This window comes from Dreissena polymorpha, chromosome 11 (assembly GCF_020536995.1).
Source record: "Dreissena polymorpha isolate Duluth1 chromosome 11, UMN_Dpol_1.0, whole genome shotgun sequence".
Classification (NCBI taxonomy): domain Eukaryota; kingdom Metazoa; phylum Mollusca; class Bivalvia; order Myida; family Dreissenidae; genus Dreissena; species Dreissena polymorpha.
The window spans coordinates 53,227,283-53,244,678 of NC_068365.1; the positions used below are offsets into that span (position 1 = coordinate 53,227,283).

At 34.2% G+C, this 17,396-nt stretch overlaps 1 protein-coding gene across 4 annotated transcripts in view; it reads right to left on the reverse strand.

Moving 5' to 3' along the window:
• Nucleotides 1-13,178, reverse strand: part of LOC127850395 (baculoviral IAP repeat-containing protein 7-like) — a 20,403-nt gene extending 7,225 nt beyond the window's left edge. The window contains exons 1-7 of one of the 4 annotated variants that reach the window (XM_052383414.1): nucleotides 12,744-13,176; nucleotides 9,288-9,455; nucleotides 6,429-6,563; nucleotides 3,571-3,915; nucleotides 2,338-2,976; nucleotides 2,080-2,214; nucleotides 1,837-1,875 (exon numbers count right to left, since the gene is read on the reverse strand). In XM_052383414.1, the coding sequence (XP_052239374.1) occupies nucleotides 1,837-1,875; nucleotides 2,080-2,214; nucleotides 2,338-2,976; nucleotides 3,571-3,915; nucleotides 6,429-6,563; nucleotides 9,288-9,455; nucleotides 12,744-12,903 (1,621 nt within the window). In that variant the 5' untranslated portion in view covers nucleotides 12,904-13,176. Of the gene's footprint in view, nucleotides 1-1,836; nucleotides 1,876-2,079; nucleotides 2,215-2,337; nucleotides 2,977-3,570; nucleotides 3,916-6,428; nucleotides 6,564-9,287; nucleotides 9,456-12,743 lie in introns of all 4 variants that reach the window. The other 3 variants (XM_052383413.1, XM_052383415.1, XM_052383416.1) reach the window with 3 other exon arrangements.
• Nucleotides 13,179-17,396: the final 4,218 nt, after the last annotated feature.

The window sequence follows — 17,396 nt, forward strand, 5'->3', positions numbered from 1 at the left end:
AATGCCGGTTATTTTTTGGTTGACTTTTCGCTTTGATATTGTATTATTAAGTCGTTTTTTACTATAGCTGCGCCTGTAAATAGATTGGGTTTCAACAACACACTTATTCGTTGAAAGAAATTCGAAGTTGATATTCTTAACCGAAAACCCAGTTCACTTGCAGCTGTTTCCGACACCGGAAAGTTTCCTTAGCAAATAATTGTACGTACATCGTCGTAAGTCATAAACATTCATAATATGCTTATGTTTGATTACAGCTGAATAAAACGTATATGCATATGAGCTGTTCACGTGAATTGCTATTCATGCATTGGTACATATTGCTTTACATGCACAAATACATGTCAACATTATCGTGTTAGACCAATAAGCGACATCGATTTGGCTATGAAATCTATGAGGTAGGCTTAAAAATTTATTGTTGCTTTTTTCAACGCAATTTTATTTCAAAATTGCAAACTTATACATAAATAATATGAAACGTTACGCAGTAATGTAATCCAGTCAGAGATGTGAATACTGTTTACAACTCTTAAGTAATATAAATACATTTTGGAAAATTTCTAGAAGAAAGTATTAATTTTCTTGTATGTAATACGCTCTTAAGGGTTGAATGTAAGCTTAAATTATGACAATTGTTAGTCTTTGATTGATATTATTGAACGTTTAACGATACATTGTCTTCAATACTTTTCAAAGCATCACGTTTTAACGATCTTAAAAGAGCAAGCAACAATATAGTATGTTGACATAAACATAATCTGCTTTTTAGTATCTGCATTACACCCTAAGCAAACCATAACTCCATAAAAACAAAACATTTGGTCTGGTACACTTGATGATCAGTAAAGAGAAAGTTCATTGTATAGCACATTTTCCTGCCTCTTTTTTTCTCGGAATCTCATTTAATATAACAATTAAGTATATATGACTTGTTCAAATATTCAATAATGATCATAAGTTTTTGTCGGAATATACTAGGTTAGCATGGTAATGAATCGAATGCTCAATCTCGCAATTCTGGGATTACTTGCGGGAAAATACTTATTACCGACACGCCTAATGTTTTGTTTTTTGTTTTCTAACTCAAGCGAAATATTCTTGCGGCGGTAAAATAAAACTTGCCAACTGTCTCTTTTGATATGCATATTTTCCAATAATTTAATATAATTATAATGCAAAAAAGCTAGTTACTTTGTATAAAAAGTTTTCGTTAGAATCGCTTTAGACATCCCATATTAGAGCGATTTACCCTCTGGATACAACAAAAACTAATTTTAATGAACAATGGTTTTGCTTTGATATAAAGGTAAGCTCCCAGCTCTGTTTCTGGTTTTATTTGCATATATCTAGGACTTCCAAAACATCGGTTATTAATGCCTTGAAGAATACATATAAAATGTTTTTTGGACATGTTTGCTTAACATTACGATTATATTTGTGGTTGTTTTGCTTGAAATTGCGATTAACTTTTCGGATTTGCTCACTAGTGCTATTAATATTTTGCGTTGCCTGTCAGCGACTTAAAATAAGGGAGGTCATTGGGAATTATCATACCCGATTTAGTTTTGTGCTCGTATTTTCTTCATACGCCACTATATAATTATCCTTCTTTAAAATTTTGATCATACGGCTCAACTTTTCCGACTTTAAAATTGGTTGGTTTAATTATTAATAATGAGCAGTCTAATTATATGATCTCTAACACTTTTTCTAGTCGTTTTTATTGATGTAAAAGAGATATAAAAAAATGTAACGGTATTCTGCGTTTTATTCGAAATGTATTTAATTATTGTAACGTTATTCCGTTACAAATTCATACACTAAAATAATTACCTATCCCGCAGAAAAAGCAACGGACGCAATCTCCGAGGCCTAAAACAAATGATAATGGACTGATTAAACTTGCAAAATCATTATGAATTTGTGTTGTTCACATTAACAAATTAATCATTTATAGAAATATAATAACGTATGACAGAAATCTAAATGAAAACATATCAATTCAAATCTTCTGCAAAATATGTAAATTTGAAATAGGTAATCAATTATCATTAGTACTTAGACATTACAGTATACCTGTGAAAAAGAAACCGCCATCTGTCAGTTGTACAGGAGAATATTTTGATGTGTTGGGCCAATTGCCAGTGAAGGACTGTTCTCTCACTGATTTGATAGCCATGTGCGGGTGTTTTGGTATCGCCATTTGGACTCCTTAAATTATTTCAATTAACGAGTAAAATTACATCAACCATAACATCAACATCTTCTTATTTAAGAAATAAACACTGTCAAAATCATACTACAGCATTTCAATAATTTCGCTCCGACACTTACCAAGGCTCTTTCTGTGACTGTTCTTAATATCTGCTCCTGGGCTTTGGGGTTGTACGCAGTCAGGAATCATATATATACATGCAACATTCTTCCTTAATGGTCCATCAGCAATGGCTGGAACATTGTGCTCACTGTTGTTTATGATAAATTTGGATCTTGGATTAATTCTTATATGAACCACCATCGGATCATCTGCCTCCACCCATCCATATCGACGTACTTCACAGCAATAGCAAACAACGCCATCACCATCAGAAGCGTAGTAGAATCCTGCAGCTGCGTATTTTGTCAGAAAGGGTTTGTTATATTTCGGGTAGGTTCTGAAGGTACATATGCGTAGCAGTTCATACCTCATAGTTACCTGAGATCTTGGTGACTTCCCTTCCGCTATCTGGTTGACAATTATGGACAACGGTTCAAATCGTTCAATGTAAAACACGGGAATTACATCAAGTTTTGGTATTGGAAATTCTGAGAAAATCAACCCGATGTTTTTTTTAACAGGCATTTGAGATAAATTTAGCTTCAAACAGCTTGATTCATATTTGAGATAACACAGACTTCCATCAATACCTTCTACATTTTCAGACGGGATTGGGGCTACCGTAAGCCTCAACTTTTTCGATTTTCCGACATAATCTGAAAATTAGAGAAACACATGCACTTCTTTTAAGACCTTCATTTAAGCTTGGTTACATCTTAAACGTATTGAGACACTTTCGAGTAATTTCCTTAAAAAAACAGTGATTGATGTATCAAAGTGGGGATCAAACCCAGAACTTCCTAATCAGTATACCACCGCGACCTTGAAATAAATTATACCGTTGATAAATTAACTGTAAACGATGATATATCCGCACATTGTATTATATACAAATAAGAATTAAATAAGGTTCTTCAAATTATATCATCTACATGATATTACAACAGTTCAACAGCACTATCAAAAGTAAAATTCGAAACAACATCATGATGAGAAGATATTCCATAAGTAGACATAATCATTTAATGATAACAATCATCTGGCTAATGGTTAAGGATATTGTTTAAGTTATGATGTTAACAGACAACAAATGGTATGGTAGAAACTAAAATGAATAAATCACTCAAGCTCATCATAAGCATACTTTTTTAGTTAAGCTTAATGAACCTCAAATTAATATAAGCAACCCTCTTTGTTTATAGATGCTGCCTGGATGACTACAACTACAGAGCTGGATGACATTTGCATACCTAACACCTGTGTTGATTGTTCTAAATCTGCTTGATACGTGTATTTTTTCACAGCATGTGTCAGCTGCAATTCAGTCGAATCAAAGTGAGCTTTATGGCAGTCTTCACTGATTTTTCCAATACCATCCATTAATTTTGCTTCAAAGTTATACACTGTAGTCTGATGTGAATGCATTTCTTCATCAGGATTGAATAAACGTGAAGAACTTTCATACGTGCTAATGTTAATACAGAGCTGTTTATATGTACTGACTTCAGTTGTAAGGTGCAACTCATTTGATGTGCTCAAAGATCCATCAGGATTTTCAACAGTGCTGGTTCTCAAGTTGACTACATTTTTCATTGCTGGCAACACAAAACAATATAAACTATTCAACTGGATTAAACTCAGATTTAAATGTAAATGCCAAACTTTTTATAGTTTACAATAATGGAACCAAAACAACAATTTTTATATACTTGGTAATTAAGTATATCGGTAGAAATCGTTTATATTAAGTTACAATCACATGATAGAGACATAATAATTTTGAAAGAATATCGATATTTACTTTCAAACAACAAGTCACACAATTTCTACAAATCTGAGAAGGGACTAATAGTGGTCATAGAAAACTTGTAAACCTGTGGTCATCGTATATCCCAATAATAACTAGATGTGTAACAAATAAAAATGCCCCCATGACACATTTTAAGGGTATGTCATCACCTCTAAATGTTTTTGTCTATGGTGGCAAATCCCACATTAAATGAATAAGAGGACCTAAAGGCCCCACCGGTAGTATATAGCCTGAGACATGCAGAAACTAAACTGTTTTTAGCAGATGGTGTGAAACTGTTTTTAGCAGAAGGTGTGATGTTTGTGTAATAACTAGTGTATATATGTTTGTTTTTACTCGGAATGACAAAGATTTTACAGGTTTTGAGACATTCTAAGAACAAATTATTTTAAACCTTTAAACTTTACGTATAAAAAAACAAGAAACCCAAAGGGTTGAACTGTTTTCAACCCCAGTATATGATTTGAACAAACTTAGCAGAGGCCACCATACGATGTTGCACACACAATATCAAATGCCTAACCATTGTGGTTTCAGATAAAACGATTTTTTAAGTTAATAACAATAAAAGTCTATATAAATCATGAAACTAAAGGCGTGGTTAGTTTTGACCCCCAAGTGAATGACTTGAAGAAATTAGTAACAAACCAAATATCAAACCACTGACCTTTGGGTTTCAAAACGATTGTTTAGTTATTTACTATATTAAAACATATCATATTACTCTTGTGGCGTTGCAGATTTTAATAACAAGGGCATTGTTTAAACAAACTTATCAGATGACCACTAATATATTTACATATAACAAAACAAACCTGTTGGCCTGGCGATTTCAGAGAAGAATATTTTTTATATTTTCACCATTTGCATATATAACAAGTAAACAATTTTGTGCGGCCAAGTTTTTCTCAAGGGCCACATTTTAACAAATTTTGTAGAGGACCACCAAACAAGGTTACAAACCAAAAATCAAACCCCTTACCCTCGTGGTCTCGTAAAATAATATTTTTTTCAGTTATGTACTACATACGTCTATATAAAGCATGTCACTCCTGGGTCATGGTCAGTCTATTTTATATATTTATCAAGTTCTTTATTTATCAATCTTTTTTAAGCTCATGTGATCTGTGATTTGCAATGGACCCACATGATTCGAATTTCTTTATATGAGGGTTACCCAATATTGATTCCTGTGAAGTTGTGTTAGAATCTGGAAAGGGGTTAAGGAGAACTCATACATTGACAGACGACGAATGACGGATATTACGGTATCCTAAAGGCTTCCCATGAACAATATGTGCTTTGGTGGGCTAAACATATATGTATTAAGTGTAGTCTGGAATAAATGCCACTTTTAATCTTAATGCCATATTGAAATTCAACAAGTAATTTTGATTGAACCGCACTTGACTGGCATTCCTTGAGATTGAAATCAGCAGATTGAGCTTCGCATTCTTCGACAGCGGCTCCATAGTGCCTCCTGGGGTATACGTTTTATGCGGCCATGTGCCCTAAACAGTTGTGTCAAGCTTTCAATCGTCTATTTTTGCCCATGCAACATTGAAAATCCGTAACAAATTTTCTCTGTATTATGCGTTTTATATGTATATACCATTTCAAACATACAATTATTCAGTGGCGTACAATATTGAATAAGAATGACCTCTATCAATCCGTATGCACGCCAATCCTTGACTTGAATATAGTGTAAAAAAGATGTAACAAGTTACAGGACAATGTTATTGATTTACTGATCAGATACCATGTATCCATATTTAGTAACCGTACTTTTACCCAATCTGGATCCCCAAATGAAGTATTAACGCAACGCAACTATGTTTGCAGTTAAATAAAAATAGCGCAATATGTTTTCTGGTTATTAATCTGAATAAATTGTTCTAGTTTTAATAGAATTGATCTTGACCATGACCTCATTTATGCCTCCTACAACCCCAGTGATGTCTACATATTGGATAGTTTGAAATTTGAATGAAATCCACCACGCTATTCCATTAAACTTGCTTACTTTTAACTGCATATATAGTGTCCATGCAAGTGTGAAAGTTTAAATGGGTACTTTTTTTTTACAAATTCAATCTAGAGCTACAAAACTTGGCCTATGTGGCCATTTTTATATGAGGAATAAATGTTTTAGGTTTGAACAAAATCCTTTCAGCCATTATTGAGAACCTAGCCAACGTAAAATGCATATAAAATGCATGTTTATATTTTCCATGTTAATTGCCTTTTCCAAGGTATTTAACTTGCTTACAATATTTATACAAATTTAATTCGAACCCCAAATGTTCGCCTTCACTACGGTGTATCCCAGCAGCCACTCATGAACTCGGTCCAAATCCTTGCCGGCTACGCAGGTTTGGTTCAAAACCAGGACAAGCACCTGACTTTTGGTCGACCTGTAGAAAACTCCGGCTGAAAGTGGTGTCGAAGCACACGTCAACTAACACTTTTAATTGCATGTGTGCATATAATGTTTTTCATACACAATAAAGGCGCTGTCTTATAGAAAGAGTACATATTTGGCACACATATCAATTTTTAGTCCTGTGCAAAATGGTTCTTCACATACATTATTCATTTACATACGCAGAAAATAGCGAAAAACGAGTATTGGGATTCCCGCTTTAACAAGGAAATAGTTATGAAGTGCAAAGCGAATCGTAGTTATGTTGCCTGTTTCTAATTTGACATGTGTGAAACTTATATTTATAAATCTATTATATATCAATAGAACAATGTCTTCTCGTTCATGCATGTTTATTCACAATGGCTGATACATGAAGTAATACAAATTTCATGTGAGGTATCATTTACTTGATCTCATTAAAATATAATTGATTCGTTAACAAAATGTTAACGACAGAGCTTGTTACGGATAAATATCAAAGCGCTGAAGGCACTGAATTTGTTCGCTGTTGTATAATCTTAGACGCAACTCAGTTTTCAAAATTATGCTATAGCTTTTTTATATCGCAAGTTTGAAATGATCAAACCCATTCAAATTTATAAAGAGTGTGTCTTAGAACGCAGGTCGAGATGTGTGTGTGTTTTTTTTTCAAATTATTGATACAGCTAATCAGTGTGTACAGGCTTATCTTATTTGACATATGTTTAACACCAGAGAAGCAGTATAAAAGGGCCACAAACTCACAAAATGTCTACTTTTCAGTTGTACACTGGTTTGTAAACAGCAGAAAACAAAAATGATTATTTTCATAATATTTAAGTTTGTATTTAATATATTTTCCAATGAAATTTGGCAAATATATACTTTAGTATACAAACAATATGTATGTGTAATTTGGTGGTTGAAAGTTATATAGTTATTGACTTACAGAAAAAGTTTTTTGTTGTCTGCTTGAAATTCAAATTTTCCTGTAAATGCTAAGCACCGCCCACTTGAAAGGTTATGAACTTCTCTCAGCCAGTAGCTAGCGAATGACTCAAATCAAATTTACATGTAAATACAGATTCAACAGTATACCAAATGCTGTTTGCTCAAAGACGTGTTTCTATTTATATTCTAATGTTAGGAGCAAATCACTGGCAGATAAACCCAGCCTACTAGTTAATGTTGGTTAATATTTTACCACCGCAAAATCAAGCAAGTGAGATCCGGCTTTTAAGCCCCGTTTTCCCTGAAAGCAGCCAATATGTACAGATTTCAATGATAAACACTAGACTGACCAACGTTGTCTTACTACAAGTTGTTAAATACACTCTATGTACTGTATCAGTGAGAACAGGTAGATGCGGTGATTAAAGGAGAAGCTTTTAGCATTATCGTCTGCTAAAGTTTACTGGAGTTATTCACACAGGCAGTCACGGGTTACGGTTCCTGCCGTACCTAAGCTCAAACTGATCTATACTGATTTGCAAAATTGCGTCTGCATTATTTGTGAGCTTTGCTCACAAATAATAAACAATTATTTGTGAGCTTTGCTCACAAATAATAAACACCTTAAATGAATTTTATATAATAGAACATTGTATCCTTAATACTTCTTTATTTAGAAAAATAAGGAAAATATTTTCTTGACAATTGGAGCACATTCGGACAAATTAAAATCGACACTTGTTCTGTTGCATAGCTTGTTGGCACTTTTTTGCGGTATTCAGCAGTATTTCATGGATGGTTTTCGGCGTATTCAACAGTATTTCTTGATAATTGTTCGCCTTATCTAACAATATTTCAGCCATATAGCGGTAGTATCTTAATCTAGTCACACTTGATCTGAGTAAGCCGGTTTATCAGTACTAAGTCACATACCTATGTCTCTCATTGACAACTGCTTGAAAAAGAAGCAGGGGAAGCAAACGGCAATAAGAACAAGACAACTCTTTATCCAACAAACAACCCTGACCCATTTATTCACCATGGCAGTTTGATTGAAATGACAATGGTAGATGTGGTTTGTTATTTTTAATGGATTGTAAATGGCTGAACTATGTGTATACCAGCAGATAAGAGTTTTTTCCAAACAGTCACCTTATTCCGGGATGCGTCTATTCACACATGCGTATGCGACCAAGCTGTAAATCGAAAGGTCTAACTTTAGATCTATAGTCTATGGCTTTTCGCCTTTTTTATAAGTACGTGAAATTTTACGTTATCGTTCACAAGGACCTATATAAAATGGCCGAATAAAACGCCTTATCAATGATTGCCACCACAGCATGTTCAGCGAGAACTTGTGCTCACGTTATAAACACATTCAACATTACATAGCTGTTCGACGTTGGACAGAAACACTGGCATGACCTTATAATAGTTCGTACCTGTCCGTCAAGCACACATTGAATAAATTAAATGAAAAGTTACCTAGCAAAGCTGTGCAAGAGCATTTTCAGTGTTTCTGAATACACCCTTTAGTGTTTCCTAATACACTAGTTGATAATGTCTTACTTTTTGGAACTTTACTCGGACAATTTAAAGCGTGTACACAATCTAGTCTGAATTAAATCAGTTTTATTGGTATAAACTGAAATATACATTACTCCAACAGATTTGTTTATGGAATTGTTGTCGCTCATAAGCAAATCATTTTCAATACACGTGTATTTTTTATATCCGAATGAAACTGATTTAACTTATAATAATATAGTGCCGTGTATGTAATTTCAAAATACGCTCACGTGCTGTTATTCGGCGAAGGTGAATTTGATCAGACACCTCAGCAAGGGTGAAGACTTGGTATGCCACTTCTGTAAGCCCAACATTTTCCAACAGAAGCTGAAGGTGTAGAAACTTTTCTTTGGTGACCAACTGTTGAAGAAAATCCGGTATTTTCGCGGACTCATGGCCTGTAATTGATGTTGTTTAAAACTGTGTTATAATATTAAACATTATTGAAGAATAATACTTCTGTCTAATTTTTACATTCACTTTTAAATATATGTTTTAATAGGGGCGTGATTTCTTCTTTTTGGGGTAAATGTATAATAAATCCCATACCCAAATCAGCAATGAATGATCCAAGAGACCCGCTTTCGTATAGGGGGATCTCCCTTGCATGCTCCATGTATAAGATATATTGTAACATTTTGAACAATAGATTGGTTAAATGGTCTGATGATAATAATATATTAGTTGATGAGCAGAATGGTTTAAGGAAAAACCGCAGCACTATAGTCCAAATATCTGCTTTGACCAGTTTGATCGACACTATGAAGAAATCTGAATTGTCGACTTACACCGCTTTTATTGCTTTCAAAAAAGCGTACGATTTTATTAACAGGGCTAAATTATGTAGATGTCTTACACAAATTGGAATGCATGGAAAAATGTTCTTCAGTATAAAATCTTTATATAGTTCCGTTTCTTCCTATGTCCGGTTGAATGGGTTAAAGACAGACTGGTTTGATGTCAATTGTGGCTTAAGACAAGAGTGTTCGTTGTCGCCTTTATTGTTCAATTTTTATATTAATGATCTAGCTACTTACTTAAAAGCTACTGGTATAGGTATAAAGGTCGATGAAGACATTATTTGTATTCTGTTATATGCAGACGACATTGTATTACTAGCAGATAGTAAACTAAGTCTAAAATTATTGTTAAACCATTTAGATAGCTGGTGTTCGTCAAATGATATGGTTATTAACGATAAGAACAGTAATGTTGTTCACTTCAGACCTAATAGTATCCAACAATGTGACAGTGTTTTCAAATGTGGTGAATCGGTGGTGTCAACCGTGGATAGATATACCTACCTGGGTATTTTATTGCAAGACCATTTGGACTTCAATATTACAGTCTAGGTGGTTGCACAGAATGCTAGTCGGGCGTTGGGGCTCCTTATTGCTAAATGTAAAACTGACTTGAGGGTTTTCTTACGATGTCTATACTAAGTTGTATGATAGTTTAGTTTGGCCCGTTATAGAATATGGCTCGGCAATTTGGGGAACAAAATCCTTTTCATGTATTAACGCAGTACATAATCGGGCGATGAGGATTTTTCTATGGGATGGTAGATATACTCCCAATGCAGATGAAGCAGGCGAAATGGGTTGGGTTCCTACTATTGCGAGACAGTGGAAAAGTATATGCAGTCATTGGTGTCGATTGTCCGCAATGCAAGAATGCAGACTTAACAAACAAATTGCACTCTGGGCTCTATCCAAGGGTAAAGGTAACTGAAGAAACTGGTGCTATTTATTTAAAACTAAGCTTAGCGTTTTAAACTGTGAAGAGTTTTGTGATATGCTTAAATACTAATTATGTTCTACATGTAATTGTAAGAGACAAGATTTTTGAACAGTATGTAGTAGACTGGCATGCAACTATTAATCGTGAGCGAAGTGGTCGAGGTAATGGACGTAATAAACTTAGGAAATATTGTTTGTTTAAACACATCTATGGTTCTGAGAATTATTGTAAAATGATCCTGCCTTTAAATAATCGTGCAGCGTTTAGTAAATTCAGGAGTGGTGTAGCACCACTTAGGATCGAAACTGGACGATATGAAAATTTAGATGTCAATGATCGCAAATGTTCATTCTGTGACTCGACTGAAGATGAGACTCATGTTCTGTTTCAGTGTTCTGTTTACAGCCGTAGTACACATGTTCTCACCCAGAAAGCCTGTATAGTTAATCCAAACTTTGAAAATATGTCATTGTTAGAGAAGACTATTTTGGTGTTCTCCGACCCACTTTTGATTAGAATAACTGCCAAATCCTGTATTAACATTCTTAAATTACGCCCATTTTATCTATGTAAATAATTAGATAGAGGATTATTAACAACCTGGTCAACTGGTATTTTATTCACCTATGTGAAATACTTTGTATTTTAATCTTTGAGTAATTATACTCAACATGGTTGTAGATATGTATAGTTGGTTTTATGGTTGTATAGTTTACAGTTGCTCTTTATTGCCTAGCAATATAAATTGGAAAACTGTGATGTATTAATAGCTGACTTGTGTCTTTACAATTTCTTCTTCAACATCAAATTCTTAAATTATCCAGTGGTGCCTTGTTTTAGTACCATTATATTGTCAAGTAGCCGTATTTAGGACAATATTCTCTTTTTTGTTAGACATCACTACGTTTTCCAATTTTCCAACTCTATTTGTACAATTATTAGCAATGGTTAATTTGTTTGATTGTACAGACAATGTATGTTGTTATGTATGTAATGTATATCAAAGTCCCTTTTTAAGACTTTTATATAGTGGTCATATGCAATGTATCCATTTTATGGATCTTAAAAGACATTTTTAAAGTAAATTGTATATGCTGGAATTAAAATAATGCACTAAAACTTGCTTCTTAGTGCATTTAAATGTTAACGAAGGAAAGATGACTCTGCCGGGCTTAACAGTAGATATTTTAACGATAGGGTCTGAAGAGTTACTTCCCTTCAATCTGATACACATGTAGAGCAATTGTCTACAGTCTGATAACTGATTGTAAGTTTATACTAGGTTAGAAGTATGTATTATCACCACTAATCAGCTTATCATGGTATAATGATGGTGGAATGTTCTATTTTGGTGGTTAATTATTTGTGCGATAATGTCACAATCCACAGTGTTGGATAATATTCGGCAACAAATCTGTATGACAAATAGTAAGATTGGTGGTGGCAATATAGATTTTAGCATGCATATTGATTGTCATGTATAACTCTCTTATAACTCATTGTATGAGTGGCCAATGTTTTATCTTATTGTTTTATATATGCAAATCTGTGATAAATGTAAATATTTGACGAGACTATAATAAATAAATAATATATAATATAATGTTATTTTGCACAAATGAAACGAAGATAGTGTGTATATTTCCATGTATGTAAACATGAGTGAGTATTTTATTGTTTTAGAAAAATGTATATTTTGGAACCTTACCTACGATCAATTTTTTTTACACAGCAGATCATGTATTAAAGAACACTGGCAACTTAACCTGAAACGATTCGTATTAGCAATAGGAAATGAAAAGTTATACTGTTTATCCGGTTTTTATATGCAAAATATATTCCCTAGATTCCTTTTTCTTTCAAAAACTTCAATACACACGAATGAGTAAACATTATTAATAAATCATTCATATACCAATGTTTACAAAACTGAATTTATGATTTACCATCAGCAAGTAGTTCGATGTCACCCAAAACATCCTTAGGTAGCTCGCTCAGTGTGGTCCTAAGACGTCCTTTTATTTGCCGTTTCTTCAACAGTTCGTTCAATTTTTCCACACGTGTGTTTGTGTTCAATCGTTTGTGTACGTCAGCATCACTCCCCATTCCGTTGGTAACCGTCTTTCTGCACTCTGTCTTCACATAACGTGTTCCTTCTACTGTTCATATCACCATGGATATGCTCTACTTTTATAACAACACCCACACCCACTGGTTGGGTATTAATCGAACTACGCGTGATTTATTTCGAATTTTACGAGATTATGAGACAAAGCATGAATTCATTCCCATTATTATCCATTGAATATATTTATATATTTTCTCCCTTCCGACTTAACGGCGGGTGAGTATTGAAGTGATAAGTTCAAGTTTTTTTTATATAGGTAAACGCTGACGTGTTTTGAACATGTTATCAATGATTATTATCTACATGTATGCATTGAACACATTAATGCTATTAGTCATTATCATGATCATCATCAAGTTAAAAGGTGTTTAGGGCAACTCCCCATGAGTCGACATAGTGAACAATAGCCGCACATTCTTACCGTTCATTGTTGTCCACAATGCACCTGTTACGATGATACGATGTTTGTAACAGCTTCTTTTTATCCTTCAAAATAATGTGTTTATGACGTGTTTACCACTAACGCAATCGTGAGATGGTTCTTACTTTTGGTGATTTTTATTTTAATACAATGTTTATAAAATTAAACGTTATACATTGTCGTTCGATCTTGTTGGTACATGTGATTAAGAAGAATATTTAAGAATTTAAGAAAGGATTTTAGGATCGTTTCAAAGAGTAACATATATTTATTTATTTCAGTTTTACTTATGTTAGCCAAATTAGAACGGTTAATAATCATCAGACCTTTTCCAAGGACTTTTAAGGACCGTGGCGCCACTTTGCCTTAATTTCAAAATCCTTACTGCTACCAGAACTTACACCTAAAAGTCAGTTTTGCGCTGCACTGTTATTTCAATTACATCGACAACAGCTGATTTAAGTCATCAATAAGATCCAAAGATGTGTAAGCAATTAAACTGTTTTAATTTGTTCATCTTGATTAAGTTGTAAAAACAAGTTACACGGCAGGAATTAAGCGACGCGAATACATGTTAAATGATACATGAAATAAATAATTTTCTTATAGCTGATTTGCGTACTGAGTGGACAAATCAAGCAAGCGACTTCGCTACAGTGTTAACAAAGGTGAATTAGCGATAAGGATCTGCTCGTTGTCAACTTCGAACATATATGGCCATAGTGCCCGGAATGTTCCGCTTCATTGTTCTTAGAGCGGATCTATTTCGTGTCCACTACGAAGGGGGCACCACATTAGGGTTTGAAATTTAAATTTAAGTGTTTTGTAAGTAAACTTATACCGGGATACGTCTATTTTTCATTCATATATGTGGCCGGGTGTGCATTGAACTCGCAATCTTCGGATATGATAGTGTAACGCTCTTCCAAATCAGCCATATCGCAAATCGTTTTAAGTATATTATGGTGTACGTTATGGTGCACCAGGACCTAGACAAGATGACCTAATAATACGTCTATTGATCTATCTAACTATGTTTGACACAATAGCATGGTCAACGGGTACTTTTCCTCACGTCATAAACACATGCAAGATAGCATATCTTTTTGGCGTTCACGTAAAATGTAAAATATAACATAAACAATTAAAACTGACAGTATAAAACTTCGTATCTCAGCAAAATTCATTCGCGCAGTCTGGTCTTGGACTAAGATTTCCGCTATAAAGTCTGACAAGTTTGTGTATTCTTGTTATCGAACAGGGCAACTTCTGACCAGACTTCACGCATGCATAGGTTCGTCTTGAGGTAGAATGGCCGGGTATGCCATTCATTCTACTCATTTTCACATGACACGGTGCATTTGGTTGACCTTATAATGCATTCATTGACAGAGCCCTTAATATAATTTCGAAGAAGCTCACGTGCTGTAATTGGGCCAAGGTAGATTTGATCTCAGACCTCAGCCAGAAAGAAGACTTGATCCGCAACGTTTCTTCGGAGGCCAAATGTTGTAGAAATACTTTATCTTTGCGATATCTTTGCCTGAAAGTTATGTTAACAAAAAATTCAAATATGTGTTCTTATATTAAACACATTATTATGCACAAATGAAACGAACATGTTTAGGATATTTCCATTAATGTAACAATTATTAAAAATGACAAACTTAACTGCTATAGATGAACATAAAGTGGAATTTGGTGGTTATTTATTTGTAGACAATTGTTTAAATAACTGAGTACATGATTTACCAGAGGCAAGAAGTTCGATGGGAAACAAAACATCGTGAGGTAGCTCTCTCAGCGGGGTCTTTAGACGTCCTATTTTATGTCTTCGTTGGACGTTCCTGACATCTGACATTACTTCCCACTATCAGCATACACATTACGTTTTTTTCTAACCGTTCCATAGGTATATTAGCAGGTATACGGGCTTCTTTAGTAACTAACTTCGCACCCACTAGCTGAGTATTGTTCGAACGCTGAACTTTGTCAAACCTGTTATTGTCAATGATTGTTACGTACGTGTGAACAGTGGCTTAATCATGACTATTTGACATGACCATTTAGAGTCTGAACTTCTGAGATAATTAATTTATCCACCACAACGCTGATGTGGACCTGATATCAAGATGCCTATTGTATTATTTTATAATGCAAAAGCCATGACAACGACCTGATAATGTATGTATTATATTTTGTGTTATCTGGACGGATCATTAAAACAATTTGTGTTTATTTTCTACAACAATTGCGAATAGCGTTTCATTAAATCAATTCGATGGTGTGCGCTCAATGTGTTAACATATTTTTTTTAATAAAAATAGTTTAGAGCGGTAAAATCTATTAACCTTGCTCAGGGAAAACCGATGTGCGTAAAATATCGTCCATTATAAGCATATGCAGTCCGCAAAATCGGGACAGAAACTTTCTGGCTAGAAAGGTCTTTTGTTAAGAAGAGACTTCCTTTACACAAAATATACCATACAAGCAAAAAATGTAGTCTCTTATTAGCCTGTAAGGACTACACAGGCTAATTTTGGACGATGTTCAACGCACATACAGTAAGCCTGGTTTTCCAAGAGCAAGCCTCATATGTATTTTTTTAAGTGACAATGTGAACAATTATATTCTTTGTTGGTCGTGAATAACACAGTCAACGTATCAGGACTCCCGATGCTTTAAATGAAAAAAAAACGAAAAGTGATTACCTTCCATGTTTGTAAAGAAATGGTTAATTCAATTGAAATTGTGCATGCTATGGCGTACAATAGTTGGGAAACCATAGAACACAGCAAGTCTTAGTGACTTTATAACACATGTACACACATGGTTACGCGTGCATGATTCCGTTGTCAATAATCAGCGCCGTATTAAATAATACCTGGGTTTACGTACTTACTACCCAATGCCGCCGCCCGAATGTTGAATAGTTGCCGATGACCTGAACAATCAAGTAACTTGAGACCGTCTAGTCTCACTTGGAAAGACAATTCAAAAGCTCTATTTTATGGAATATACAAATGTGATTTGCTATAGAAGTAAGTAGTATTCCAGTATAGTTACAGTATGGCGTGTTTTATCGTTGAGGTAAGCTTGAGTAACACGTGTTTGCTAGCTGCGCGTTTTCTCGACGAATCATGCATATGTCTGAACATCGTTCGACAAGAAAATGCAAGTGCACATAATTGTAGCTGATTGATTTAGCAATAAAGAATAATGCTGGCTCATTTCAGGAACGATTATTTAATACTCATAACTATAGTTCTGCTTAGACGTTTCAATCCCCGAGTGCGCGAATAATAGAAAACGTTTTAATATGAAACCACCTCCACGTCAAAACATAGAGTCTCACTATATTGGCATTAAACATGTTCTCCATTAAGCAATATATTTTGCTTTGATTTTCAACATGAAGAGTTTAGCAAGAAAACGACAAAAACAATTTGTAACAGGCACAAATAATACTCGTCCTTTGTCAAACCCATCTGAAAAGTCATAATTTATGTGATATTCCATCGATTATTTCGGTAAAATGCATTGTTTTTCGTGTGCGAATGAACTAAAGATATGTTAGGGTGACATTTTATTTATTGCAAAAAGCGGATAAAACCTGGGTCAAAGGGACCTATGGCGTTTTACTTTTACACGTATACAAACCTTTGAGTAGTGTTTGAAATAACAAGTGTCGTAATCAACTGCGCATATCATTTTGCTAACTGCTCGCATTTTATCCTGTTTACGATATCATTTAGTTGCATGCAATATTTTTTCTAAAAAGCGAACATGTGTTAAATGTCAGGTTGACATGTTTTTTGAATGTCATGTTGACATGATAAGATTACACTCTTTAAAAAAATATCGAGCATTTAGAATTATATAATACGCGGCAAAATTTTCCGAGAAAGCGCACATGTTTTAATTGTCAGATTGACATGATTTTTAATGTCATGTTGACATAAGAAGTTAACGATCATTCCAAAGAATATAGAGTATTTAGAAGAATTTAATACACGTCAACTTTAACATTTGGTCAAACGGAACTACAAA